This window comes from Cheilinus undulatus, linkage group 15 (assembly GCF_018320785.1).
Source record: "Cheilinus undulatus linkage group 15, ASM1832078v1, whole genome shotgun sequence".
In the NCBI taxonomy this organism is placed as follows: domain Eukaryota; kingdom Metazoa; phylum Chordata; class Actinopteri; order Labriformes; family Labridae; genus Cheilinus; species Cheilinus undulatus.
Genome location: NC_054879.1, coordinates 31,334,251 through 31,346,969, shown reverse-complemented (window position 1 = coordinate 31,346,969; position 12,719 = coordinate 31,334,251). Strand labels below are relative to the sequence as shown.

Here is a 12,719-nt window from a genome sequence, read left to right as displayed (position 1 = left end):
ACAATTTTCAAATCTTAAACAAGCCTCTCATTATGTGAGTAGTAGTCAAAGCTGGAGCCTTGTCTGCAGTTTGGTGATATTTTGATAAGAGGATGGCATAAGTAGAGGAAAAAGAAAATTATGCACCGATAAAATGTTTAGAGAAGGAGTGAAGAACAATTCACAAAATAAAATTAACTTAAAAATAAAATGTATGGTATTTATTATATCATATTTGTACTTGGTAACGATGAGTATCCTAATGTAAATGTACTTTGCTTGGACAAATCTGGTGCATTCCTAATCCAGTAAGATCATTTTTTTTCTTTAATATGCAATAAAAAAAATATGTAAAATCTACAGCCAGGTTTAAAGGCTCGTCTTTATAGTAAAGTGACATGCAACAGCTGTATTAGGATGTTATTTGAAAGACAGAAAGCTAGGGCTTCCTCATTTTGGCTTTTCATATTATTCTTTAATGCAGTTGTTTATTTTCTTTAAAATGGGAAGTACAATACTTCCCCCAAGATATTCTTAAGTGAGAGTAAAATTACTGATTTAAAATAATCTACACAAAAAAGTACAAGTACACAAAAATCCAGTCAATTACAGTAACGTGAGTATTAGCAATTGGTTTCCACCTCTGAATAAGAAGGATGTTTGAGAATTGAAAGCTCGGTCTACCAGAGGCCTGGGAGCCTGAGGGTTCTTCCCAGTATCTTAGCTGTTCCTAGGATTGTGCTCTTCTTCTGGACAGGAATCTCAGATGTTGTTCCTGGAATCTGCTGGAGCCACACTCCCAGTTTAGGGGTTACAGCTCCTCTCAGCACCGGTACCACAGCCGCCTTCATTCCCCACATCTTCTGTAACTTTCCTTTCAGCTCTTGGTATTTCTCAAGCTTCTCGTGTTCCTTCTTCTTGATGGTGCTGTGACTTGGCATTGCTGCATCTATCACCACCACCTTCTTCTGCTGTTTATCGACGACCACTATGTTCGGCTGAGTGGCCACAACCCAGAACCTTAGCTCAAGTACTCTTGAACACATTTGGGGGTGTCTTCCGTCTTGACCTCCCGCCCATACTTGGTGCAGATGTTTCTGTCTACTATGCCATCCGCTTGGTTATGGCTTCCATGTATGCCTTGCCTTGCTTGCATTTTCCGCCCTGCTGTGATGTGCTGCACCATCTCAAGGACATAGTACAAGCTCAGGGGCTGGACATGAAAAGGGCGCACTGCTTTTATTAACAATTTTGAGGCTTAAGATTTGTGGTCTGCTGATGGAAAACCGTTAGTTAAAGAAACTTATGGAGAAGCGTTAAACAGAGAGTGTTAGTTTGTTTACAGGTGGCGCCTGGTTTCTCAGATCTTCTGACCAGTCATCAACAGCCTGAAATAAAACTGTCTGGCTTGTTACTGAGTTATTGGCTGGTTTTCATTCTGGCTTACGGTCCATTTCCATGTGAATGCAGTAGCAGATGTGCTTCAGTATTTATAGCACCTTCTTAGAACAGCAACTAACTGTAAGACTGAAGGGTTACTGTGTGCGTGTGCATGAGTGTTGTAACCAGATATCAGAGGACAGAAGGACAGGATTAAGATGACCCTGTCACCACACTATTCGTCACACAGACACATACTTAAAGATATCTCCGATCATACCAACCATACAGGAAACCATGTCCAATTACAGACTCAGTAGAACTCTGTTTTCGATATGCGGCACATTCACTCCATAAAACGAACTCAATCAAAAACAGAAAGGCGTTGAAGCTTGCAGAGTTAAAACCACGGGGTATTTGAGGGTCGTGTTGGTTGACACTGAGACACTGACATTGAAAATGAGGTCAGACAGTTGTGAGATAGAGTTTCTAAAGGAATCCTGGAGATAGTCCGACACTCCTTCAAGACGTGTTCGGGATCCTTTCGGGGGATGAAGTTACCCTTGAGCAGATTAAGGGGTTCCTTAATAAGTTTTAATTGGTCCTTAAGTTAGTTTTAATGGTCTTTGAGGATAGATAAAGGGTTCATTGCTTTGCAGTGTAATTTGTAAGACGAATCTATACTTACAGTGGGGTTGGGTGCTGGTGATGAGACTCGAGAGACAAGGAAACCTTTGACTTGCCTGTACAAATGGTTTCAAAATATTGAAGTGGTCTTTCAGAATTGTCTACATTTTCTTGAGGTGGCTGACATAGTGCTTAAGCTAACCAGTTCATGTTATAGTGGTCTTTGAGGTGGTTTGCAGTAGTCCTTAAGAGGGTTCAAGGGGTTCTTAAGAAAGAGTCATGAAGGTGGTTTCAGTTGTTTGTGAAGAGTTGAAGGCTTTAGTGCTACTATAAGGCATGACTTTACATAAATTTGTGTATTAAAAGTCAATACAACATTGAGTAGTTTAATACTTGTTTCACATAGGCTGTTTCCACTGAGTAGTCCAGCATGGTAAGTGTTGGTTGCATTTCCATTATCAAAAGTTAGAAAGGGTCCTAAACAAACAACTCATACCATCCCACTTTTTTGGCACCCTTTCATTGGGGTGCCAAGCTCACATATCTGTCCCGCACTCAGCAAAGAAGTTCCAAAGCCAGTTAAATCATCATTATTTGCCTCCACACCTCAACTGTGCTGACTGATTGGTAGCAAGAAGCCAACACTTCACCAGTGTTGTCAATTGGGAACCCCCCTTTGTTGGTGTTTTGTCCTATTTGTCCCATGACACCTCCAGAGGGCTGAACAGTGATCTCCAGTGTCCCAGAGCCACCCTCCTACATGCTCGCTCTTACCAACCACCATGCCAACACAGAGACATTCTCTTTCTTTCCTACCCTACCACATGGCCAAACAGCATTACCAACTTCAGCAGACCCTGGTTTAGCAAGAGGGTAGGGGAGGCAGAGCTAGACAGACAATAGACACACTGCAGTTCACTGATTGGTTGAGAGATTGGTCACTTCCCGTACGATAGCAGTACTAAACACAAACACGGAACCCGCCAATTTAAATATCCCATGGATTTTAAAAGTAGAATATTACCAGGATGATAGTTTTAATCAACTATGTCAGCGCGTAATACCACCCCATGGACAACCTTGGAGATGCACACCTTCCTGGTGATTGTCAGTGACGAGGAGGTGCAGAGGGACTTGAACAAGACAGTGTGTCTAGGGTGTCTGTGGACACACAAACTACTTGGGATTTGCCATACCAAACTGTACTAGATCAAACTGGACCAAACAAAAACGCAGCTATAATCTGATATTCAGTATTCCTTGAAGGTTTCAGTTTGAGAAGATGTCCAGGGAACTGTGTTGGTGAGTTTTGATTTTTGGATCTCTGATAGAAAAGTTAAAAAACTCATACAATGGTTTCAGTGAATGTGATATCTGAAGATGTTTCAAAGGATTTCCTTCAAAATGTGCACTTATGTCCACTCTGACTGAAGTATGATTTGATTAGTAGGCTGTAGGTCAAAGGTCAAAGTCATTGGGCCTCATGGTCATCCTTGCTTCTCAATGCTTTGTGGGATTTTCTTTAAACTTCTCACAAATTATCCCTCTAACTCAGTGTTTTTTATTGACTACTATAAGTTTGTTTTATGCCACTGATCTTCTCGTGTCTGAGTGCAGTTTTGAGACTGCCACTCTCAGTTCATTTACAATGTCCATTTTTGACCTGAGTTTTGTCTTGACTGAGGCAACAGCAGGAAAACCTATCTGACATGAGTAGGATGATGCAAAAGGGAAGAGTGTTGCCAGGGCTCCCCAGCGGGTACTGCTTTTCCAATCCAAATATGAACAATTTCATGGACTTCAACTGCAACCACATTGTTGAATCTGAGGTGACATCAATGTACTGCTCCTCTTCTCCAGTGCTGAAGTCACCAGCTGGTGTTGCCGTCCTGTGCCATGCTGGACACTTTTCCTGAATGAAATGTCTTTCAAATTTAGGTTTTCTATCAGTTTGACAGTGTCTTGGGGCGGCTCATGCAGAGTGCTTAACTGATAGTGTCAGAAACTTTCTTCCCCTCGATCCTTCCTTTGTTGAGCTTGGAAGCCCAAAGTAAAGGGTAATTTTAAGGGTGTTTTGATAAAGCTCCAGTGGTTCTCTTGGATAAGTTGGGCATAATTGTGATGAGTTTATTTGCCCTTTAGGAGGTTCAGTTGTTTCTTGTTTTGTCAGCTGATCTTCGGCAAGATTCACTGTTTTCATTGATCCTTTAGGTACATTTAGTTTTCTTTTCAGAGTTTTCAGTTTCTGGGGTTTCTTCATCCGAAACATGATCAATATGCATGTAGATAAAGCTTAATTCAGAAACTGTCAACTGATGGGGTAATAAGTAACTTAAATAAACATTTAATTATATCCTAAGCAACATCACTCCTGAGTCAGAAGGAAGGCTAGTTTACCGACAGTTGAAATCGACACTTGTGGACATACGTAATTCAACCTTGACTGTTCAATATACCTCCTAAGTTAGTTTCGGAAATGTTAAACTATTACTTAGAAAAACATAGCTGGTACCATTGCCTGTAAACACTATTTATTAATGCAGACCTTTCTTGGCAGTACTCACTGGAAATACCTTTATTTCACAGTGTGTGTCGATTATGACACTGTGAAAGAGTTCAGATTAGGTTTACTAGTATGACATCCCCTTTTCTGAAGATATGATGAATTATTGAAGCCAAAGCTTTTATTTTCAGCAGGTCTGACACATTACACCGTCTTTAAAAATAGATGCTAATCTGTATTTACTATTATACATAATCTCCTAGCTAATAGCAGCTGATCCAGACAGTGATATGGCCTGTTGTGTGTCTGTCTACATGTGTTTGATTACAGCACTGTGTTGTGTCATGCTGTTAGTGATAAATACAGATACTGACTCACAGCTCTGGTATATGAGGATAAACTCGGTGAGAATAAGCATGGCACAAGGCCAACGCAAAGCTATCCTAATGTCAGCCTGAAAGAGCACACATAGTTCAGAATTCCTGGCCTGGCTTGGCCTCGTCTGGCCCTGGGTCCACATGAGCATGCTCAATTGAGTTTACACCGATCAACATCTAAAACTTTCTGAGAAATCCCCATCTGCAAGGGATAGAAGCGGATTAGTCATATTACACTGGATTACAGTGCATTAAGGAAGTGTTAAATATTAGTCATAAGGCATGCAGAGAGGGTTAAGATGGGTAATGAATAATTAAGGAAGAGTAACAATGGCTTCAAAGATGTTTTAAAGAGGATATGTGGTTTTAATTATTCGTTTGTTGTCGGAGCTTTTGATAATTGCCATGCATAATCAGAATGGAATCTGGGATGGATGAATAGACAGATGGATGTCTTTTAATGAATTTCTAGTTACTTGCTATAGTGATACAGTATTTACATCACAGTATCTAAATGGGTAGATATACATTCTTAAACTTAAAACTGGTTAGTGCAACTGGTTAGTTGCAGAGGAACGCACCAACACAAAAGCAGTACTCATCATGACAGTGTGTATCACTAATAGTAATGTTCCTAGGTGAATAAATTCCCATCTGATGCTTCAACGCTTCTGTCATATGCAATTATAAACTGACAAAGCCTCTGGAGAACTTAATCCCTGTTATCTAGATCAAAATAGAGTTAACCATTCTGTTCCTAGGAGATGCCATCGATGCTTTGGCAGGTAGCGGTTGATATATCAGATTAAAGAGCATTGTGACAGCAAGGCAGGAGTCAGTCAGAATAACTACAGTGGCTACCAGTGCAGCATGGCTGTGTTACAGTTTGAACAGAGTGCTTGGCTTGTATTGTTGGCCTGAGCTGATAAAAATGTTAAATAGTTTAATTCTGGTGCAGGTGACACTTTCTTTGCAGATGACGTCATGCAGCAGAAGAGAACTCCCCTTGGAGGGCAAGAGGGGATTTCTGCATAGACAAACGACTACCGCGTTCAAAGTGTAAAATCAAGAATATTTTTTATTCCTAAACTACTTTTGTGTACCAAAAATATTCGCCTCCATCTAAAGCCTAGACGTGGTATCACACAACACCCATGTATGGTCCATTTCCACAAAGTTCTCCGGTTTGATTAAGTACAGTTTTGCCATGGTTTAACGCAGTGGTTCCCAACCTGGGGTCCAGCACCCCCAAAGGGGGGCAAAGATCTCAGGGGGAGTGTGAGGTTTTGTCTGCTCTGAAGTATATTAAGTAGAATCATGAGAAAGTACTTAATAAAGGAAAAATGGTTGGGAACCACTAGTTTAACACATTAGACTGTGATCTTACCCGTGTTTTCCTCAGCTGATATCTGTCCACTCTCATCTGTTGTGACAGGAAATCTGTCTCTTCCTAGAGAGCCAGATCACTCGGCCCAGAGCTGGTTGTTTGGCTTCCAAACAGCTCTTTATTTGGTAGCAGTTTGGCTTTTTAAATCTGGATTAAAGAATGACAAAGGATGGAGGAAAAGCAAGGAGCTACCACAGCTAACATAAAAGAGCCGTTCCGTAGCACAGGCTCATTTGTGAACGGCTCATCATTACTCGATAGCACATCACTGATTCAAGTAAAAGTATATTTGTGACAAAACAAGGATTATTTATATGTTAAAGGGGCTCAGGTAGCATCTTAGCTCGGTTAAAGACTCCACAAGACTTTGACTTCCCTCATCTGACAAGATAACGCCAGGCACTAGGTCTGTAGGACTGAGTAATATGTGATATTGATCGCCTCAACCTCAGGTAAATCAGCTAAACTGTGGTAAAAACATTTTTTGTGGTAAAGTGTATGGATCATAATCAATGAATACAGCAATTTTCTGATGATAATTGCAGCACAGAGGTCAGTGTAGAGTTATAAAGTGCTAACTTTCATCTGTTCCCATTCATTCCTAATGACCGTCCTAATGGCCCCATTTCCTGACCCCTAATGGACATTCAGGATCACGTGATTGCAAACAACCTATGGATCTGAAATCAGCCATTTAGCTGGATAATCATTCCCAAATCTCTATAGTATAAATTTGAGGCAAAAGCATAAACCACGCTTTAAATTGTATAAAGAGAAGAATGCATTGGGTTATGGTGCTCAAAAAAGCTTTATTCAGCTATATTTTTGGGTCAGTTACAGTGAGCACTAAATGTTGAAAGAATCTTGAAAATTGCAAAAGCTGAACAAATGACAGTGGACAATAGAGCACCCACAATGACTAAAAAAATGTCAGATTCCAGTATAATTGGATTTAGAATAGTTTATAGCACACTATTACATGGCTATGTTAAATACTTGATTTTGATTGGCCTCTCACTATTCATTATCCCTTATATGTCAGCAAGAAGACTGGACTATTCTGGCTCATGTATGACATCAAAACCATGAATCTGCTTAATACCAGCATTTTCAATCATCTTAGACATCCTCATCCTGAAACTGTACTGAGTAAATGTTGTTTTGGTCTCATAATTCATTGAGAAGGGTTAATGGTGCTTCTCCAGTGGGTTAAAGTGGGTTGTAGGGTCGTCAGAGTGGTTTACAGTGTGTTTACAGTGGGTAAGAAGTCTAACAGTCCATTTAGATTTTCTTAAATGGGTTTTAAAACATGCAAAATGGGACCAAATGAATAATAAAGCATTTTAATTTGGCTAGACTGGTTTATAGAGCATTTAAAATGGAAAGAAATGGGTTTACCTAAATTAAGTTGGACAGATGGACTCAACCAAGAAGACTAAATGTTCTCCTTCTCCTCCTCTTCCTCCTCCTCTGTCAGAGCTGATTCAGTTGCTCTCAGTGTTTTCACCCACACTCTGTTGTTACGAAAGCATTCACTGCAGGGCCCTTGCAAGCTGTGACTATAAAGGTACACAGAAAGAACAATCACACTTATTCTCCAGCAGGTCCACACTCTTTGTATTTGTTCATAGCCTGTATGTATATGTAACACCTTCTCATGCGTAACTGGGAACAAACACAGCTGCAAGGAGAGATTTGGGCTCTGACTTTCAAGGCATCACGACTTTTCCTTAAATGGCCCGGGTACACAAGGATGACACAAAAAAATAATGCTGATTTGGCTCCTTATGGCTCCTTATGATACTACTGTAGTTTTTAATGGCTTAGTGATCCTGTTTTATCACATTATGTTGCTCTGTAGGTGTATGAGCTCTAATCTTTGCCTCTTTAAACAGAGGTGAAGAAGAGTTCAGATATGCAAAACAGCCCTTAGTGGCCCTTTGGCAAGCTGACACATGGACTGGCCGTGTGAGCCGCTTTTAAACCTATTTTCTTCCTGTATTATTACAGTCTTTGTCCTCCAGCTGCAGCACCATATGTTCTTCATGTTATTAATGTTAAGTAGATCAACTGTCCAGGTCTTCAGGTCAAAATAACATCAATAAATCTGTATAGTATGAGTGAGAGATATTCAATTCCTCTATTTTTCCCTTAGAGGCCCAAATGAATGTGTCATTGAGTAATACATCTTAAAGAGATTCATGCCAACAGGCCAGACTGAGATACTTCTCCTGACCTTCTAACACTGACACCATGGTTTTTGCTCCAATGATTTCTTTGAATGAAACATCTCCATAGCCTGAGTGTTGATACTGTGTGTTCCAATAAGGAGTAAGGCGAGAGCAGAGTGCTGCAGTCTGAGGAAAGGTTATATTTAAACACAAGTTATGCCCCCGAGCAAAGTGTTTTTTAATACCAACTGAAGGCTCCAGCATCCTAATGAAAACACAAATAAGAAAATTGAGCATGTGAAGCTACTTTGAAAGAGGGGTGATGTTTACGCTCTCATTAAGAACATCAGAAGTTGTTTTTATGAAAGGGGGGGTCTAATTAGACATTCTTTCAATATTACAGTGTTGGATATTCATTATTAACGCTCAAGTCACTGGATAAACATGTCTGAGTGATTCTCAGTCTACAGACAGTTTTAAACACTGATGACCTGCTGCCCCTGCTATGTTTACAGTCTGTCATAAGTTAGGGTCTGTGTCCACAGCTGCTGTTTTTATTGCACTGGCGGAGCCCACAGTCTCTCTTTCAGATCACTTCTTACCAGCGTTTATTGTTGTGAGGTTACAAATGCTGACTTCAGCTTCTCTCTGTATCCATTGCATTGTGTATAATTAGCTCTTGATAATTTCCTGTATTCAAAAATGATGACAACTTTATTCATAGAAATTTTCAAAACACACTGCAAGACAGCTGAAGTTTGATAAAAAGAGATAAGTTGTCTTAACTTAAAGGGGACATATTTTACCCTTTTAATGAGTTGTTTCTGTGTCTGTGACTTTAAATGTTACTGAGCCGTCTGACTCCGCCCCTCTCGGGAAATGGATGTGGCCTTCCTAATCCTCCAGCTGAGAGGAGCATCAGGAGAGGAGAGCAGAACTTTCTTCTAAGCAGGGAGGGCCAGCCAAACATGGGGGCGCCGCTATCTCCCCACATGAGGTCATGAGGGGAAATCTGAGAACGGCTTGTTTTAGCACACATTTTTTGAAAAGTGTAGAAAGGGGGGAGGGGTTGTGGACAGGCCAGGGGCACATATTTTTGTTAGAAAAGCCTGAAAAAATGTATTTTGCATAATATGTCCCCTTTAAAAATCCACAACAGCTTTTCAGCTCAATTTTTCTGAGATGATTGAAAATATTTTTAGTTTTTTGTAGATAGTATTCAGTCATTCTAATGTGTTCACACCAAACCCAGACAATCGTGTATCTGTGCAAATAGAGGGATTTGACTCTCGTAATTTTTTAAAATTCACACGAATAACTCGCTCAACTTCCATGTACACAAGTGCCCACAAGACACAAAAGGGGAGGGGCTTCCTTCTCCAACATCCAGCATTTCAGTCATTTGTCCACAAACATGGCTGAGCTTGACTACGCTGAGAGGATTGCCTCTTTGTATCTGCTGTGACAAAGTGACAACTAAAGTTTTCACAACTTAGCAGGCAATCTGACTTCCTCACTCACTCTCCTCCAACCGAACCCCTTTTTTTGTTTCCATGCCGTTAGAACAGGAGCGTTGTTCCTCTGGTTGATCTGATCTGGTTGAATGAACCCCCCATGACCCCCCTGGCTGGTCCTCCAGGGATCCATGCTGATTCATCCATGCTGAAAGGACATGCCTTTTTAATGTTGAACAGCTGCTAACCTCCTCCACAGATGCCTCCAAGATTGAAAAGTGCTCAAATCAATAACAATGCCATCAGATTGGAAATGCATCATTTAAAGTCTCTCTCTGTCTCTCTTTCCAGGAAGTGGGTGTGGTGCAGTGGGCGGCACGTTGCCAGGGCTTATAGGTGCCACCGGTCCCTCGGTGATGATGAAACCGTTCCTGTCATTTCCTGTTGAGACGTCGTCGCCAGTCGGGCTTTTCCCAAACTTCAACACGGTATGATTGTGTGCGTGTGAGTGTGAGGGATGACAGGATGCTGTAGCTGCAGGCCGTACAGACCGACTGGGATAAAGAGACCTGTCACTTCGTCAGCATCACTCTGTCATCACCGTTCAGTCAGTCCTCAGCAGGCTGGTGACCTCTGACCTCTGCGTGTGTGCATATGTCCTGCAGATGGACCCGGTGCAGAAGGCCGTCATCAACCATACCTTTGGTGTCACGTTGGTACCTAAGAAGAAGCAGGTCATCTCATGTAACGTCTGCCAGCTGAGGTTCAACTCTGATGTAAGCAGCCATGTTTGTTTCTCTGTGTTTGTGAAGTTTGAAAATGTAGGTCTGAGTCTTCATGCTCTTCTGGGGTCTCATTTAAAAACATTAAGTATGCACAAAACTGGATGTATGCAAGTTTTTGAAGTACAAGAACTTTATTGTAAAACCTTTGCACCAGTGAGAAAATCCTGACCCCTGTGTCCTCACATTTTGGAGGCAGCTGAAGTTTGCCACAGATGGTGAGGAGGTGAATTGAGGCCAGTTATTATTCATGCCAGTTGCGCATTTAATTTCGTCAAATCAAACTTTCTAGAAGGATCCACATAATCTTTCAAATCAGCAGTTTCATTTGTAGCCATGTCTGGAGTGAAACATCCCTCCTTAATACTTTACAATATGAAAAGATTTGGACATTTAATGAAGATTAGGCCGGCTGTATAATTCATCACTGATAAATCCCCTTCATTGTGTCAAAATCCACATTTTCAGGTGTGTCATGATTTTAAAGAGAACACTGTGAGTAGGCTTTTTTTTAGGGAGACTTGTATCTAAATAATTTCTGATGCCTGCTGTTTTTAGTTTGTTGTGTACATACACTCTTAAAAATGGATTCTACAAACTGTCCTATGAATCAGACCCAAGATGTTGTATTAATTCTTCTTTAATCAGGTCCCTGTAATGTGGTATCAGTCAACCTCTTTTTATATTGTAAATGTTCAGTTATGTACGGGCGTATAAATACTCACACACCATGGCAGGGTACAGCACTGGGTCTTCTCTAAAGTCAAACTGCTGGTCGTATGTGAGTTTGAATACATGTTAGTTTTTCTTTCTGTGTGTAGATCAGTGATTATTAGACTATGAATAACAATGCATACTGCGTGCTGCAGCAGAAACATCTGCAACATTAGCAACAAATTTAAAACTTATGTTTGCACTTTCTATGTGAAATTTAGATGAAGTTAATTGATTCTTGTTGATTATTTTGGGCCCTACAGTAGTATGTAAATTTTTATGCTTCGCGTAAAGTGACCTTGCAGCAGAACAGAGCTTGCCATTGTTGCATAACATGAAAATATATATATGAGGATGAATAAATAATTTTCAAGGCCTCTCTTATGTGTTTAAAAAGACTGGAACCTTTACTTCACATTTTTAGATCATGTCTGATAATAGTTGTGGATTATCATTTTCATATTTCCTCTTAATGATGGAGGAGAAGAGTGCATAGGAGCTATTATGCACAGAGAGACAGGAAAAAGGAGATAGGATCATTTTACCTCATAGCGGGGGCTAAAAGCTAAGCTACATAATTCTTCGAACAACTTTTTCTCTGGATATGCTGCAGTTAAAAACATACCTGTTCTTATAAAACTTGGAGTAAGATAGAGAATGAAATGTTTTGCAAAATATTGGGTATTTTCTCAAGTAAATTGATAGCTAAAATGCTAGCATGCTTGCTTTCTTTAATACTGTGAGTTCTTTAGCTGTTTGAGACAAACTTTAGTCAATATAAGACAGCTCCTCTTACAAGAACAGGTTCTGTCAGAATACCTCCCCCTAACATGGTGAAGAGTTGGTATTACTTAGTAAAGTTGGTTTTTGTGTACTTGATTTTTCTGTCAGGTTTTCCCACAAACTGTGTTTTTAAGAGTCAGGTGACATAGTTCAGTCCCGTGAACTCAGCTCATTCATATAATGAATGCCAAAAGGAAACAGGGTTCCTTGTTAGAGGCATGCCAATCAAACATGACTAATGTATGAGCATTTGAAATTATTCATGAGAGAACATAAAAACAGGAATCACTGTTGAGGAGAAGAGACAAGGAGTGGAGAGGAGTAAAGCATTAAGATAGTCTAATAAACTGAATAAAAGCTGAGTCACAGAGCTTCCAGACAGTCACATGAGGACAGTGTTGACCTGGAGCCTTGTTACAGTGCACTTACACACTGTCACTGTGGGCTGATACACTGTGTGGTGACACCTAACATGAACAATCGTTTACAGTGTAGAGACAGTCCGTTTAACTCAAGAAAAAACACAAGTCCATGCTGCAATTTTTCCAGAAGGAAAAGGAAC

General features: G+C 40.4%; 1 protein-coding gene across 1 annotated transcript in view; it reads left to right on the top strand.

Annotated features, from left to right (window-relative positions):
• The window catches only part of znf385b (zinc finger protein 385B), a 56,321-nt gene that overhangs the window by 37,472 nt on the left and 6,130 nt on the right, over positions 1 to 12,719 (top strand). The window contains exons 4-5 of the mRNA XM_041807668.1: positions 10,230 to 10,366; positions 10,544 to 10,654. Coding sequence (XP_041663602.1) covers positions 10,230 to 10,366; positions 10,544 to 10,654 — 248 coding nt within the window. The remainder of the gene's footprint in view (positions 1 to 10,229; positions 10,367 to 10,543; positions 10,655 to 12,719) is intronic.